Source organism: Giraffa tippelskirchi, chromosome 13, assembly GCF_054371585.1.
Source record: "Giraffa tippelskirchi isolate mGirTip1 chromosome 13, T2T-mGirTip1v1.2.pri, whole genome shotgun sequence".
NCBI lineage: Eukaryota > Metazoa > Chordata > Mammalia > Artiodactyla > Giraffidae > Giraffa > Giraffa tippelskirchi.
Window position 1 is genome coordinate 106,869,326 of NC_137287.1, and position 14,213 is coordinate 106,883,538.

Below are 14,213 nucleotides of genomic sequence, written 5' to 3' on the forward strand. Positions count from 1 at the left end.
GCTATTCATCTTGCTGTGCTCTAGCTGGTACATTAAAACCCTGGGCACTCGTCCTGCCTCTGCCACTAACCAGCAGGAGTCTCAGTTGTCACCATCTGTGAACTGGGGTTACTAGACATGTTCAGCCTTCATCAGACCCTTGGATATCCTTGAGAGCCAACACAGAGTCATGTTCAGAGTATGTCATAGGCCCCAGCCTTTCAGAAGGCGCCTACTGTTCCACACATCGCCCCTCACTTTTCTCACATCAGAGCCTCCTTCGGTTTCCTCATGGTTTTTCTGGGTACTAGACTAATCTGATAACTAAATTTCTTATGATTTGAAAGAATAAAACCGGCTCAGTAGATCCCCTGTTCTCTCAGGACATCTAGGTTTCACCTCCACTTCTAAGAAAGCTCTTATCTATAGGAGTGGAATTTCAGAAACTGGGGGGGTTTGGGTGGGGAAATGTTTCCAGGTGAGATTCCGACACCAGGCTGCCTGTGTCCTCGATCACAGGCAGTGTGAACTTGACATAATGCTTAAGCGACAAGCAGAATGTTACATAGCGTGTGCTGCTTGGGGACAGTTACTGTAAAATAGTGCCCCCTTTTATGCTGAGTACTTTGCTTATGACTGTTGAGAACTTGAATTCTAATAGATTTCTCATGTGGAGATGTCTGAAGCTTCTGGTCCAGGAGCATCAGAAACTGTTCTGCAGAGACCTTTTTGGGTCCTCCAGTCCCCGCAGGCCCCATTTCCTGCTTGGTAGATTTAGGGAGGAGAAGCCATTCTGGCCTGAAGCCCACAGACTCAGTCTCAGTAGCAGTCCTGCTCCTGTTCACATGTGATCTGAGCTCTTCACAGATCTAAACTCCTCCTTTCCAAAATGATGATGTAGGACTAGGTATGCATAAGACCGGGCTCCTTCCTGTGGGGAGAAAAGCACAGAAACAGATAAAGTGAGAACTTCTAAGCTCTATGTAAAGAATGTATGAAGTGCCATGGAAACACAGATTGAGGTGTTTGCCTGTAAGAGCAGGGGCTGGAAGTTCCAGAGGAGGAGGTGACATTTGAGTTAGGCCTGAAAGGGTGAGGGTAGGTCGGGGGTGGACTAGGAGACGGGACTAGGAAAGGAATCCCTATGCCAGTAACAAGCAGATCAGAGTTCAGAGTCGTTGAGAGGAACAAACTGTTGTCGTCTGTCCCTGAGGTACCCTTCTGACCCTCATGTGTTTCCTCTTCGCTCAGCCCGGCCTTTAGTCACATACATTAATTTGGAAGGTCAGTTTAAATTTGCTTTTCCAAATGAGGCTTCTTAGAATACCAGAATCTGTTTAGTAACTTCTCTTCCAGGGGTGAATTCAGGCTTCCTTGGTGTTGGCTTTTAATTCTGCATAGGTGAGCTTGGTCCTGAGTAGAGATTTGGCCCAGAAAGACTATTTGAGGATCAAAGGGAACCTCACCTGTGCTTATTACCTATTGTTATGTCCATTTTGTTCATATTCTCACTCTGGGTAAACTTTGGCTTAGGCTGAAAGGTGCCTTGGAGCACCAAGGTGGGAACTTCTTTGTCTGTACCTTTTCTTGTGGTGCTAGACTGACCTTCTCATAGAACCGTTCCCTCTCCCCTTCCGGCGCAATAGGAACTTAATTGGGATGTAGATTATGGTGCCTTAAAGAGACAACCAAAGAGGCTGGCTTAAGATGGAGGTTATTTTATGTCTCTGGCCAAACTGTAGGCTTCCTACGGTGACTCTGCTGTGGTCTGAGCAGTTGTTCAGGGGCAGCTTCCTCCTCAGTATCCCACCAGCCCACGGTGTTGCTCTCTCTGCGTGGACCAGCATCGCTCACTACCTTGCCTGTCTTTCAGCTGCTGGTAAGGGAAGGGTGAGGCATGCCTTCTTCTTTTAAGGGCATATCTCACAAGTGCCACACATCACCTCTGTTCATATCCCATAAGCCAGGACATCTGGATAGCCACACCTCGTATAGGGGAAGCTGGCAAGTATACCCTTTTCCTGTGGGAGAGGTGGAGAAGTGGGTATTGGGGAATGCATAGTAGTCTCTGCCATATGACGTAAGGTAGAAAAAGGTAGGACTTGAGGGAGGGGTTTAGTGGAGGGCTCCTTTGGGCCAGAATCTGGGTGGGATCCATGGTGGGGTACTGATGGGAGATGAGGCTGGAAAGATAGACAAGGTGAAGTGACGGTGTTAGGAAGCCATGAGACGGCTTCCTCTGATGGGTAGTGAGGATCTCTCCAAGGGCGTACACACTCCTGCTCTGCCCTCAAGATGCTGTCCCCTCGTGCAGGTGACATCAGGCTCTGGTCACGGCTTGTCCCCAGCGTGTGGCGGTGCTCTGTGGTGTACAGGAAGTTCTCCTGTGGTGGGAGGGTGATGTCATTTTTCCCTGCTTCCCTCCTGCAAGCAGCAGTCTGGTGTCCTTTTGCTCTCACAGTAAAGTGAGGGTCTGAAGAGAAGTAGGGAGCAGGCTGTACAGAGGGAGTGAGAAAGGCTCTGGTGTTTCTTCTGATGGCCACCTGCAGCCTGGAGGGAGGACAAGTGGCCCCATCCCGGAAAAGCCTGGCCCTCCTCAGGCGACAAGCTGCTGCCTACTCCAGGGCCCTGGCAGGAAGTCCCTCTTTGTCCAAGTCGGAGCTTTCGGGAAGAAGCCCTGCAGCCAAGCGTCTATTCTGTGGGTCATGGAGCAATTGGTCAAGCTGTTCAGAGAGGGACCTGACCACAGACCAGCCCCACTTTCCAGGGAGAGAGTATCACAAGCGAGGTAACACCAGCACCTGTTTGAGTCCTTGTCATGTGCTGACCACTGTTCTGAGTTCTTTACTTGTATTGGCTTACTTAATCCTCAAAGCAAACCCTATGAGACAGGTACTGTTGTGCCCATTTGATAGGTTAGAAACTGGTGCTGATGAGATGGATTAACTTGAACAGCATCAACACATCTAGCACTTGGCATAGCCAGGATTTGAACTTAGTTGCAGCGCACATTCTCTCCCCTCTGGGCCGTACACTGGGGAAGGGTGCCCTGCTACTGGGCCCTGCAGTGGGGAACAGAAGTGCCTCCCTGCAGGAGACTTCCTGTGCACATGGCCAGACCGAACTAGTGAGTTCTTCTTGTCACCTTGTCTGTCCCTGTTCCTCAGGGACTCACCTGAGTTAGCTTAGTCCCTGCTGGCCAGTTCTCCCTATGGGCTCTGCCACCTCAGGCCATGTGTGACTTGACAGTCTTCAACCAGAAGCCAGGGTGAGCCTATGAAGGCTTGCTCTCTTCCCTCTGTGTTCAAGAAACACAGATTCCTATAGAACAACTTTGTAAAATATCTCTTGTTTCTATCCTCATTGCTTACTTCTCTAATTGAAGCCTCAGGAGGGGACTCTTTAAGGCTTAATATGACCATATTTCTGAGCAGCTGCAACACTTAGGATGCTTTTAGTTATAAGTAACAGGAAACCCTATTCAATTTGATTCCACAATAAAGGGGATGTGTGAGTCCACATTAATAGGGAAGTCCAGGGAAGGCGTACTGCTCCAGGACTGTTGGTTGTCTTATCATGTCACCTCTCACTGCTGTTTTTACGTTAAACTCTTGTGGTCAGAGGATGGAAGCCAGTAGCATTTAAGGCTTCATGCTGCTTCATTCAAATCTAACAATAAAGTAAGAGCACACCCTTTTATAAACTTTGGACCAGTGTCCCAAGTTTGGGTTGGATTAATTTGTTCCTGTCCCTGCCTTGTGAACCAGTTGGCCGAGGCTCAGACTGTCCAAGCCTATCACTGTGACAAGAGGCATGGGACTACTTTTATGTATTTAAGTGAGTGTGAGGTTAATCCTGTCCAGACCCTTAGATACTGCACAGTGAAGGAAGGGTAGAAAAGATTCTGGGCTATACCTACAATGTCTGTTGCACCCAGCAAGTCCACCCAGCAGGCCCTGCACAGCCAAGGAAAGGGCGGTGGTGGTGTTGAATTGCAGAGCAGTTGGCATGCTCTGTGCTCATTTCCTATTTCAGGGACAGTGCACAGGCCCCATACATGGCCCAAGTACTCAGACCCATGTATCTGAGTTCATCTTTTCTATATACTAATTTGTATGATCTTGCACCTTCTCTGAATTTCACTTTCTCTTCTGTAAAATGGTAATCATGTTAAGGTATAGATGTATTTTGTTCAAAATTGAAGTTTATCAGTTTCAAGTTGTGCAATATAAAAAGCCTTATGTATAAAATTTGAATTAATGCAAATCCTACCAAATTGAGAAAATTCATCAACCACATGATTTCAAAGCTGGTAGGCCAGTGAAAGTGTGTTCATTATGCCTTTATTTTCTGGGAATATTAGTCATGAATTATGTGAATTTGAATAATGTGGGGTCTTCAGGAATCTCTTGTATGGAATGAACTTCGTCATCTTTTTTCTTACAGCCTGTGGGTTCCCTAAAGGATGGAATGCTGTTTTATAAAATGTGAAATGCAAAAATTGTCGTTGCTAGAGAAACCCAGAGGAACTCCCATAACTGGGCATACCCTGGATTTGGCAGTTTATACCCTACAGTTGCACCTTTCCTTCTCAAGGATTCAGAACCTAGGTTGTATCTCTTCAGCCAGATCTGCTAGTGTTTGGGTTAATGCTGTTAACATTACGTTAAGCTAATGCATACAGTTACTTTAGTTTGAAGATCATTAAAACCTGAGTTTACAAATCAAGAACTGGATTGAGCAGTAGTTTTTATATGTGTGTGGGTAGACGTACATCAAATCCAATCAATCATTTGCTCAAATTCATAGTAAAGACCAATTTCCTGGTAAAGCATAAGCTGTTTTATTTCTCCCGTTTCAGTGTTATATATTATTTTGTTTTCTTGTCTTATTGTGCTAGCTAGGATGTCTAGTACCATGGTGAGTAGGAGTGTTGAGACAGTACATCCTTGCCTTGTTCCTGATCTTAAGAGAAAACATCCAGTTCTCACCATAAATATGAAGTTAGCTGTACGTTTTTTCTATCTGTAGATGTCCTTTATTCCTAGTTCTCTGAGAATTTTTATTATGAATAAGTGCTGGATTTTGTCAGACTCTTTTTCTGCATCAATTGATATATTATTTTTCTTTTTTAGTCTGTTGATATGGTTGTTGTTGTTTGGTTGTTGGGTCATGTCCAACTCTTTGGGACCCATGGACTGCAGCATGCCAGATTCTTCTGTCTTCCACTATCTCCTGGAGTTTACTTAAATTCATGTCCTTTAAGTAAGCAATGCTATCTAACTAGCTCATCCTCTGTTGGCTCCTTCTTCTCTTGCTTTCAGTCTTCCCCAGCATCAGGGTCTTTTCCAGTGAGTTGGCTCTTCCCATCAAGTGGCCAGAGTATTGGAGATTCAGCTTCAACATCAGTCCTTCCAATGAATATTCAGGGTTCATTTCCTTTAGGATTGACTGGTTTGATCTCTGCTGTCCAGGGGACTCTCAACAATCTTCTCCAGCACCACAGTTCGAAAGCATCAATTCTTTGGTGCTAAGCCTTATGATCCAACTTTCACATCCATACATGACTACTGGAAAAACCATAGCTTTGATTATGTGTACCTTTGTTGGCAAAGTGATATCTCTGCTTTTAGTACACTGTCTAGGTTTGTCATAGCTTTCCTTCCAAGGAGTGGGTGTCTTTTAATTTCACAGCTGCAGTCACTGTCCACAGTGATTTTGGAGCCCAGGGAAAGAAAATCTGCCACTGTTTCCATTGTTTCCCCATCTATTTGCCATGAAGTGATGGGACTGGATGCCATGATATTCGTTTTTTGAATGTTGAGTTTCAACCCAGCTTTTTCACTTTCCTCTTTCACCTACATTAAGAGGCTCTTTAGTTCCTCTTCACTTTCTGCCATTAGGATGATATCATCCACATATCTGAGGTTGTTGATATTTCTCCTCCAGTTTGTGATTCATCTACCCTGGCATTTCGCATGATGTACTCTGCACAGAAGTTAAATAAGCAGGGTGACAATGTACAGCTTGACGCAATCCTTTTCCAATTTTGAACCAGTCCATTGTCCACGTCCGACTCTAACAGTTGCTTCTTGACCCTTAGACAGGTTTCTCAGAAGACATGTATGATGATCTTATACTCCCATCTCTTTAAGAATTTTCCAGTTTGTTGTGATCCATACAGTCAGAGGCTTAGCGTAGTCAATGAAGCAGAAGTAGATATTTTTCTAGAATTCCCTTGCTTTCTCCATGATCCAATGAATGTTGGCAATTTGATCTGTGGTTCCTCTGCTTCTTCGAAACCCAGCTTGTACATCTGGAAGTTCTTGATTCACATTCTGGTCAAGTTTAGCTTGGAGGATTTTGAGCATAAACTTGATAGCATGTGGAAAGAGTGCAGTTGTACAGTAGTGCAAACATTCTTTGGCATTGCCCTTCTTTGGGATTGGAATGAAAACTGATCCCCTTCATGGATCATAGCTTTCTTATGGCGAAGGAGCTTGTGTAATTCAATGAAGCTATGAGCCATGCTATGCAGGGCCACACAAGACAGATGGGTTATAGTGAAGAGGTCTGACAAAACGTGCTCCACTGGAGGAGGAAATGGTGAACCACTCCAACATTGTTGCCGCAAGAACCCCAGGGACAGTATGAAAAGGCAAAAAGATATGACACTGGAAGATGAGCCCCCCAGGTCAGAAGGTGTCCACCTTCTTATGCTACTGGAGAAGAGGGGAGGACAATTACTAATAGCTGCAGAAAGAATGAGGTGGCTGGGCCAAAGTGGAAATGACACTCAGTTGTGGATATATCTGGTGGTGAAAGTAAAGCCCAATGCTGCAAAGAACAGTATTACGCAGGAACCTGGAATGTTAGGTCCATGAATCAGGGTAAATTGGACATGGTCAAGCAGAAGATGACCAGAGTGAACATCAACATCTTAGTAATCAGTGAACTAAAATGGACAGCAATGGGCGAATTTAATTCAGTTGACCTTTATATCCACTACTGTGGACAAGAATCCCTTAGAAGAAATGGAGTAGCCATCATAGTCAACAAAAGAGTCCAAAACGCAGTACTTGGGTGCAATCTCAAAAACAACAGAATGAACTATGTTCATTTCCAAGACAAACCATTCAACGTCACAGTAATCCAAGTCTGTGCCCCAACTACTGATGCTAAAGAAGCTGAAGTTGACTGGTTCTGTGAAAATGTACAAGACCTAGACTAAAACTAACGCCAAAAAAAAAAGATATTCTTTCCATCCTAGGGGATTGGAGTGCAAAAGTAGGAAGTCAAGAGATGCCTGAAGTTTGGCTTCAGAGTACAAAGTGAAGCAGGGCAAAGGCTAACAGTCTTGTCAAGAGAACACACTGGTCATAGCAAACACCCTCTTCCAACAGCACAGGAGACAATTCTACACATGGACATCACCAAATGGTCAATATTGAAATCACACTGATTATATTCTTTGTAGCTGGAGATAGAAAAGCTTGATACAATCAGCAAAAACAAGACCTGAAACTGACTGTGGCTCAGATCATCAGCTCCTTATTACATAATTTGGGCTTATATTGAAGAAAGTAGGGATAATATGTACCCAACTGAATGCAGAGTTCCAGAAAATAGCAGGGAGAAATTAAGAAGGCCTTCTTAAATGAACGATGCAAAGAAATAGAGGAAAACAATAGACTACATTAATTGTTGAGCTAGCCTTCCTTTATACCTGGAATTAATCCCAGTTGGTCGTAGTATATAATTCTTTTTATACATTGTTGGATTCAACTTGCTATTATCTTTGCATTTGTGTTCATGAGAGAAAATGGTCTGTAGATTTTCTTTCTCGTAATGTCTTTATCTGATTTTAGTATTAGAGTAATGCTGGCTGCATAGAATGAGTTCTAGTGGGCATTGCAGAAATGAGTTGTTCTGTTTCTATTCCTGAGGAAGACTGTTCCCAGGATCAGAGGAAAAGTAAATATTTTTGGTAGCTTTTATGACATTTAGAAGACTTTTAACCATATTTTGCTAATTAACTACATGATTTTGGCTAAGTCAACTTGTTTCTTTGGGTCCTGATTTTTGTTTGTTTTTGGCCACACCACAAGGCATGTGAAATCTAGTTCCCAGACCAGGGATCGAACCCATGCCCCTGCAGTGGAAGTGCAGAGTCTTAACCACTGGACCATCAGGGAAGTCCCTGGCCCCTATTTTCTTAATCTTAAAAAGAGTATTTTTGTAAATTAGACTAAGGTCTTTCCTAGAGTTATTGTTTTTGAGCTTCCCCAGTTGCAGAGTATTTTAACAGGAAGGGAGCTTAGAGACCCTAAAGTCCTGTGTTCTTTAGCCAGTAGATTAACTTCTGCCCGTAGAGCTAGGCTTGCCAGCTGGGAGATGCAGCCCACCGTCTTCTCTGATAGTTCCTGGATGTCTGATTGGGAGAGGGGCTTGGGTGATAGTGCTGACTTGGTGCTAGAGAGCCAGATGAACCTGTTCTTAAATGTCTTTATGATATCAAGCTGGTGTCTGCCTCACCAAGCTTCAGTTTCCTCATCTGTAAAGCTGTAATGATGTACACAGTTGGTTGTCAGGATTGAATGAGATGTTTGCGATCGTTGCATGCAAGTGCTCAGTTAAAATCAGTTGAATCTGGATGTTCACTCTATCCCACACTTGCTTTATGATCCATCTTGATTCTACATCAGAGTCACTTGAAGAGTATTTTTAAAAAACCCTAATGCCCTTGAAAACATTTCGCTAAGTTAAAGAAGCCAGGCATAAAAGGTCACATATTGTATGTATATGAAATGCCCTGAATGGATGAATCCACAGAACCAGATGGAGATTGGTGGTTGCCAAGGGTTGAGGGTTTGGGGAAAATCTGCTTAATGGGAAGTGGTTTTACTCCTGAGTGATGGGAATGTTTTGGAAGTAGGGTAGAGCTGGTTGCACAATATTGTGTACTACATGCTGCTGGATTGTTCCTTCTCAGCCACCGCCCCCCCCCACCCCTCGCTCCCTACAGCTTTATTAAAGCTTAATTTGAGATTTGCATATATATGTACCCAGTCATTACCACAGTAAGATGGTAAACCTATCGATTACCTCTTAAAATTTCCTTGTGCCCTCTTTTAATTCCTCCTTTCCACTCCTCCCCACTCTTTCATCCCCAGGTAGTCACTATTCTGCTTTCTATTTTATAGATTAGTTTTCAATTTCTAGAATTTTATATAAATGGAATCATGCAGTATGCATGATTTATGTGACTCCTTTTACTCAGTATACTTATTTCACTTATAAGTATTTACTTTTGTTGTCGCATGTTATTTATATGCAACATACTTATACTTTTATTGTTGAAAGTATTTCATTGTATAAATACACCACAAATTATTTGTCCATTCACCTGGTAATGGACATTTGGGCAGTTTTCAGCTTGGGAGATTACAACTAAAGCTGTGGGCATTCATGTACAAGTCTCAGTGTGGACATAAGTTATCCTTTCTCTTAGGAGTGGGATGACTGGGTCAGAGGATTTGTGTATGTTTAAACATGGCTTAACATTGAAAACGTAAATCGTGAGCAGTTATTTGAAATGCTTCAGATATGTTTGATAAAGAAGAAACAACTGGAGTTTTACAATGGTGAAGCTATTAATAACTTGAAAACTGCAGCTTCAGTTGAGTGGTAGGTGGGAAGCTTTTTAGGTAGGAATTAGGAAAATTGAATTGAGAAGTTTGGCAGGAAGTGTTGATAACTTCAGAAGCTTTGCTGTGAAAAGAGTTTTGGCTTTTGGAAGGTGTGAATTGTTCCTTTTTAAATGGATATTTTTATATGGTGTGAATTGTACTTCAATTATTTTTAAAAAAAGAATCATCATCATCATCAAGCAGACAAAATCCTAACATTCAAGATTCAAACCAGTTAAATCAGAATCTTTGTGTGTAGGACCCGGGCATTCACTTTCTGAAATCTTCCTTGGTGATTGCAATATGTAGCCAGTATTCAGGAATAGTGATCTAAGTAAGGTTGGCAAACTTTTTCTGTAAAAGACTAGACAATAAGTATTTTCAGCTATTTTTACTCCTCACATCTGTCATTGAAGCATGGGAGTAGCTGCCGTGGTCAACATGTAACAAATGAGCATGGTGTATTTCAATAAAACTTACAATAAAAGCAGTGGGCCAGAGTTTGCCAGCCCCTAGTCTCAGTAGCAGTCTAAAGACTCAGAAGGGGCTTTAGAGAAGGGGTTGCAGAGTGCTGAGGGGGATGGAAGATGACCTCCCAGGCAGTACCCAATCGGGAACTCTGTTCTGCTGCCCATTTTAGTTCTTAGTTCAGTTCAGTTCTTAGTTACTTAAGCATAAACATGCCGGCATTGAAAACAGAGTGTTAGAATTCCAACACTTACGCTTCTATTTAATTCTAGCTGCAAAAGACAAGGAGAAGAATAAAGAGAAGAAATTCAAAGAGTTTGTGAGGGTGAAGCCAAAGAAGAAAAAGAAAAAGAAAAAGAAAACCAAACCTGGTAAATTTTCCCCGGGGCATTTCACTTGGGTTTCCTTACAGGTAAGGAGGGGTTGCTTCTTCATAGTCCTGCCTCTGAGGAGAGGAAGGATCAGCAAGCGTTTAATGGAGTTTGTGGGCTCTGCCTAGTATGGGCAGTGACAGGGGAAGAGCCCACTTACCCTGGGTGCCTCAAGGCCACATTGGTGTTTAAAAAGCTCTCCCTCTTGCTGTGTTGGCCAGCATTGCCCTATCACGGTGAAAGCATCGTTGTAGGAGAGGATACGCGGGTGACTAACTGTATTTCTTTGCATACACAACTCTTTTTTAGTTTTTATTGTATGTATTTATAAACTTTTAATTTTGTATTGGTGTATAGCCAATTAACAATGTTGTGATAGTTTCAGGTAAACAGCAAAGGAACTAAGCCATATACATGTATCTATTCTCCCCATACTCCCTTCTCATCCAGGCTGCCACATAACATGAACAGAGTTCCCTGTGCTACACAGTAGGACTTTGGTTACCCATTTTAAATAGAGCAGTGTGTACATGTCCACCCCAAACTCCCTAACGCTCCCCCATTCCTTCCCCCTGGCAACCGTAAGTTTGTTCTCTAATTGGGTGCACATACAACTCTTAAATGTACATTTCTGAACCCTTGCAATAAAAGGATATATTTCTTTAAAAGTGTGTGCCTAGCTCCAACAAAAATGCTGATTTTTAAGAAAATCAGTGCTCCAGTCTTGGGAGCTAAAGAAATGCCACGTTTTATTCTCAAACCATCTTCTGGCTTAGAGAAACAATCTTCTCAGAAAAGGAGGGAGAAGGGTGATGGTGAGGAGGAAGACTTTGGTTTTGAGGTTCTTAGAGGTAACTATAAGTATTAATCTGTACTCTTTTGTAGCTGAATTCCTCCTGAGCATTTGAGCAGTTTGACCAGCAGAGCTGTTGGTTGGATGGGGTTGATTTTGGAATGCCCTGGTGATGTCTAGGGGTGCTAATTTCTTGTTGATCTTGTTCTTCCAGAATGCCCTTGCAGTGAGGAGGTCAGTGACACTTCCCAGGAACCTTCTCCACCCAAGGCATTTGCTGTTACCAAGTGTGGTTCTTCACACAAGCCTGGTGTCCATATGAGCCCACAGATCCAAGGCTCAGAGTCTGGAAACCATAAAGGGAAAGTGAAAGTGTCTGGTAAGGAGGCTGTCTGCTGGCTTGACTGTTTGTACAACACTATAGTCTGAGAACGCTGGATTTATGCTGATATTGTAGTCTACTCTCAGGCCTTCTGCAAGTAATTGTTAGATCTTTTAAATAGAAAGTACATCAAATAAATGGAGAAGAAAATGGCAACTCACTCCAGTATTCTTGCCTGGAAAATCCCATGGACAGAGGAGCCTGATAGGCTACAGTTCATGGTGTTGCAAGAGTTAGCGGCTGGAAAAAAAACCCAGACATCAAATAAAATAGGCCATTAGCTATACCTTTCCTGAATTTCCCTTCTCTCCAACTTTAGTCTTAGTAGAATGTCTCATAGGTACCCCTCAGCCAGTGTGTCTATAACCAAATCCTTTATCCCTCTTCCCCTTGCACACCTGCCTCCCTGTTCCTCCATTTCTTGTTGGTGGCCTCTGCATATAACCTGGTTGCTTGGGGAAATCTGAGTCAACCTTGAAGCTTCCCCATCTTCAGCAACTTATAGGGTGATCATGAGTTTAAAAGTAGTGAATAAGTATATGTAAAGTACTTACAACAGTCTCTGGTACAGAATAAGTGATCAGTAAATGTTAGCTGTAATTATCACTAATCAGGCATCCCACACTAGATATTCTTGTTCTGACTATCTCTGGAATCTTCCCCTTCCTCATTCTCCACTGTTTACAGAGTTTTGAAGGTGACTGTGGATACAGACTTTGCTGTAAGCCAGGTCCTGGGTACATGGGGTGAGGCTGAGGAATACGTTTGTGTCAATAGGGATGATAATCTGTATGGTTCACGTGGAGTTGCAGTTTCTCTGCTATTGAGCTCTATGACCTTGAGTAGCCACTTACCTTGGGCTTCACTGTCGGGAAAATGAGGAAAGGGAGGTCAGTTTACTGCCATGTGGCAGATATCATTTGGGCTGTTAGTAGATGACAGGCCCAAGGAACCAATTGGAGTTTGTATTTCCCAGCTCTGTGAAAGTTCACAGAGGAGAGGGTCTGTAAGGTCATTTCTTACAGGTCTTGGTGATCTAGGGTTGATTATTTTTTTATTTTGTGACTGTTGTTTTCCCTTTCCTCATAGAAGAGGATAATCTGAGTGAGTCCTCTTCTGAGAGCTTTCTTTGGAGCGATGAGGAGTATGGCCAAGATGTCGATGTGACCACTAACCCAGACGAGGAACTTGACGGGGATGACCGTTATGACTTTGAAGTGGTCCGCTGCATCTGTGAGGTTCAGGAGGAAAATGACTTCATGATTCAGGTAGGTGGAGCTTCCAGGAGCCACAGGTCCAGAGAAACACAAACTGGTCCTTGGTGGGAATTTTGAAGGACTACCATTTGAGGCCAGCAAAAATCACAAGTCAGGTCAGAAGCCCCAGGTAGGCGGTACTCTCAGCACCAGACTGAGCTTTGCTTACTTGTTCAGCTTCCTCTGCATCTCAGGCTGGTATAAATAACCTATTAATAGAATAAGAGAGGACTTAAAGGATCATTGAGTGTAAATCTCTCATGCTCTGCTTAGGCCAGCTGGACTCACCAATGGGAAGGGCCTTGCCTGTGGTCACACAGTGAGGAGTTGAACAGTAGGGACCCAGCTCTCTGGAGGGGCAGTTTGATCTTCCTATGGACCCATATCTTCTCTCTCAAGCAGATTTTCTTTATGACCTAATGAAATGGTGGCCAGTTTTAGAGCTTATCCGTTTCTTACTCTTTATTTCCCTGGCATTTGTAGTTGTCATCTCCATTTCTGGGATGTGCCTCCTGGCGGGGGTGGGGGGGGGGGAGTTCCTTGCCTGCTCTGGGAGACCGTCACGGGCTAGCACCTGCTTGCTCTGCCCTTCTCTTGCTCTTAATCACAGTCCTGCTGGAGGTGACTGTTGTCTGGTTGACTCCCTGGACTGTCATAAATACTCTGTGTGTTCAGGGAACCTGAGTTTATTACACAAGTTATGTGTACATTGGTTAGAATTCTTTTACAAGTTTCTTTCTCTTTGAATAGCCTTCATGGCAGCCTCTCGAAATTCAAGGTATGTGAATGGTCTCTAGTAGCTCCTGATATTTATGATCATTAGTATGCATTAGGTCAGGCTTCCTGGTGGCTCAGTCAGTAAAGAATTGCTGTAATACAAGAGACCCGGGTTTGGTCCCTGGGTTAGGAAGATCCCCTGGAGAGGGAAATGGCAACCCACTCCAGTATTCTTGCTTGGAATATCCCATGGACAAAGGAGCCTGGTGGGCTGCAGTCCATGGGTCAAAAGAGTTGGACATGACTTAGTGACTAAACCACCACCATGCATTAGGTCAGTGGTTCTCAGACTTTTTCTGCATCAGAACCCCTTGCCCACATAGACTCTCACAGAACCCCAAAATATATAACAGGTAAAAGCAGTAGTTTTGAAAGCTAAGAATGAATAATTTTTACTTTGAAGTTCAGAAATGGTAATGACTAGCCTTCTTTCCGTGAGGTCTAATATGCATTCAGGGTGGTGTGCTGGTTGCCGACTTGGAGCATTTCAGCGTCTCT

General features: G+C 43.4%; 1 protein-coding gene and 1 non-coding gene across 14 annotated transcripts in view; one reads left to right on the forward strand and one right to left on the reverse strand.

Annotated features, from left to right (window-relative positions):
- Positions 1 to 14,213, forward strand: part of PHF20 (PHD finger protein 20) — a 125,756-nt gene that overhangs the window by 85,809 nt on the left and 25,734 nt on the right. For all 13 annotated transcript variants that reach the window (XM_081560022.1, XM_081560021.1, XM_081560020.1 and 10 more), the window contains 3 exons: positions 10,409 to 10,507; positions 11,515 to 11,679; positions 12,772 to 12,950. In XM_081560022.1, coding sequence (XP_081416148.1) covers positions 10,409 to 10,507; positions 11,515 to 11,679; positions 12,772 to 12,950 — 443 coding nt within the window. The remainder of the gene's footprint in view (positions 1 to 10,408; positions 10,508 to 11,514; positions 11,680 to 12,771; positions 12,951 to 14,213) is intronic.
- On the reverse strand, positions 8,103 to 8,174 carry TRNAG-UCC (transfer RNA glycine (anticodon UCC)). Its single transcript has one exon. It is a non-coding gene; the product is annotated as a tRNA-Gly (tRNA).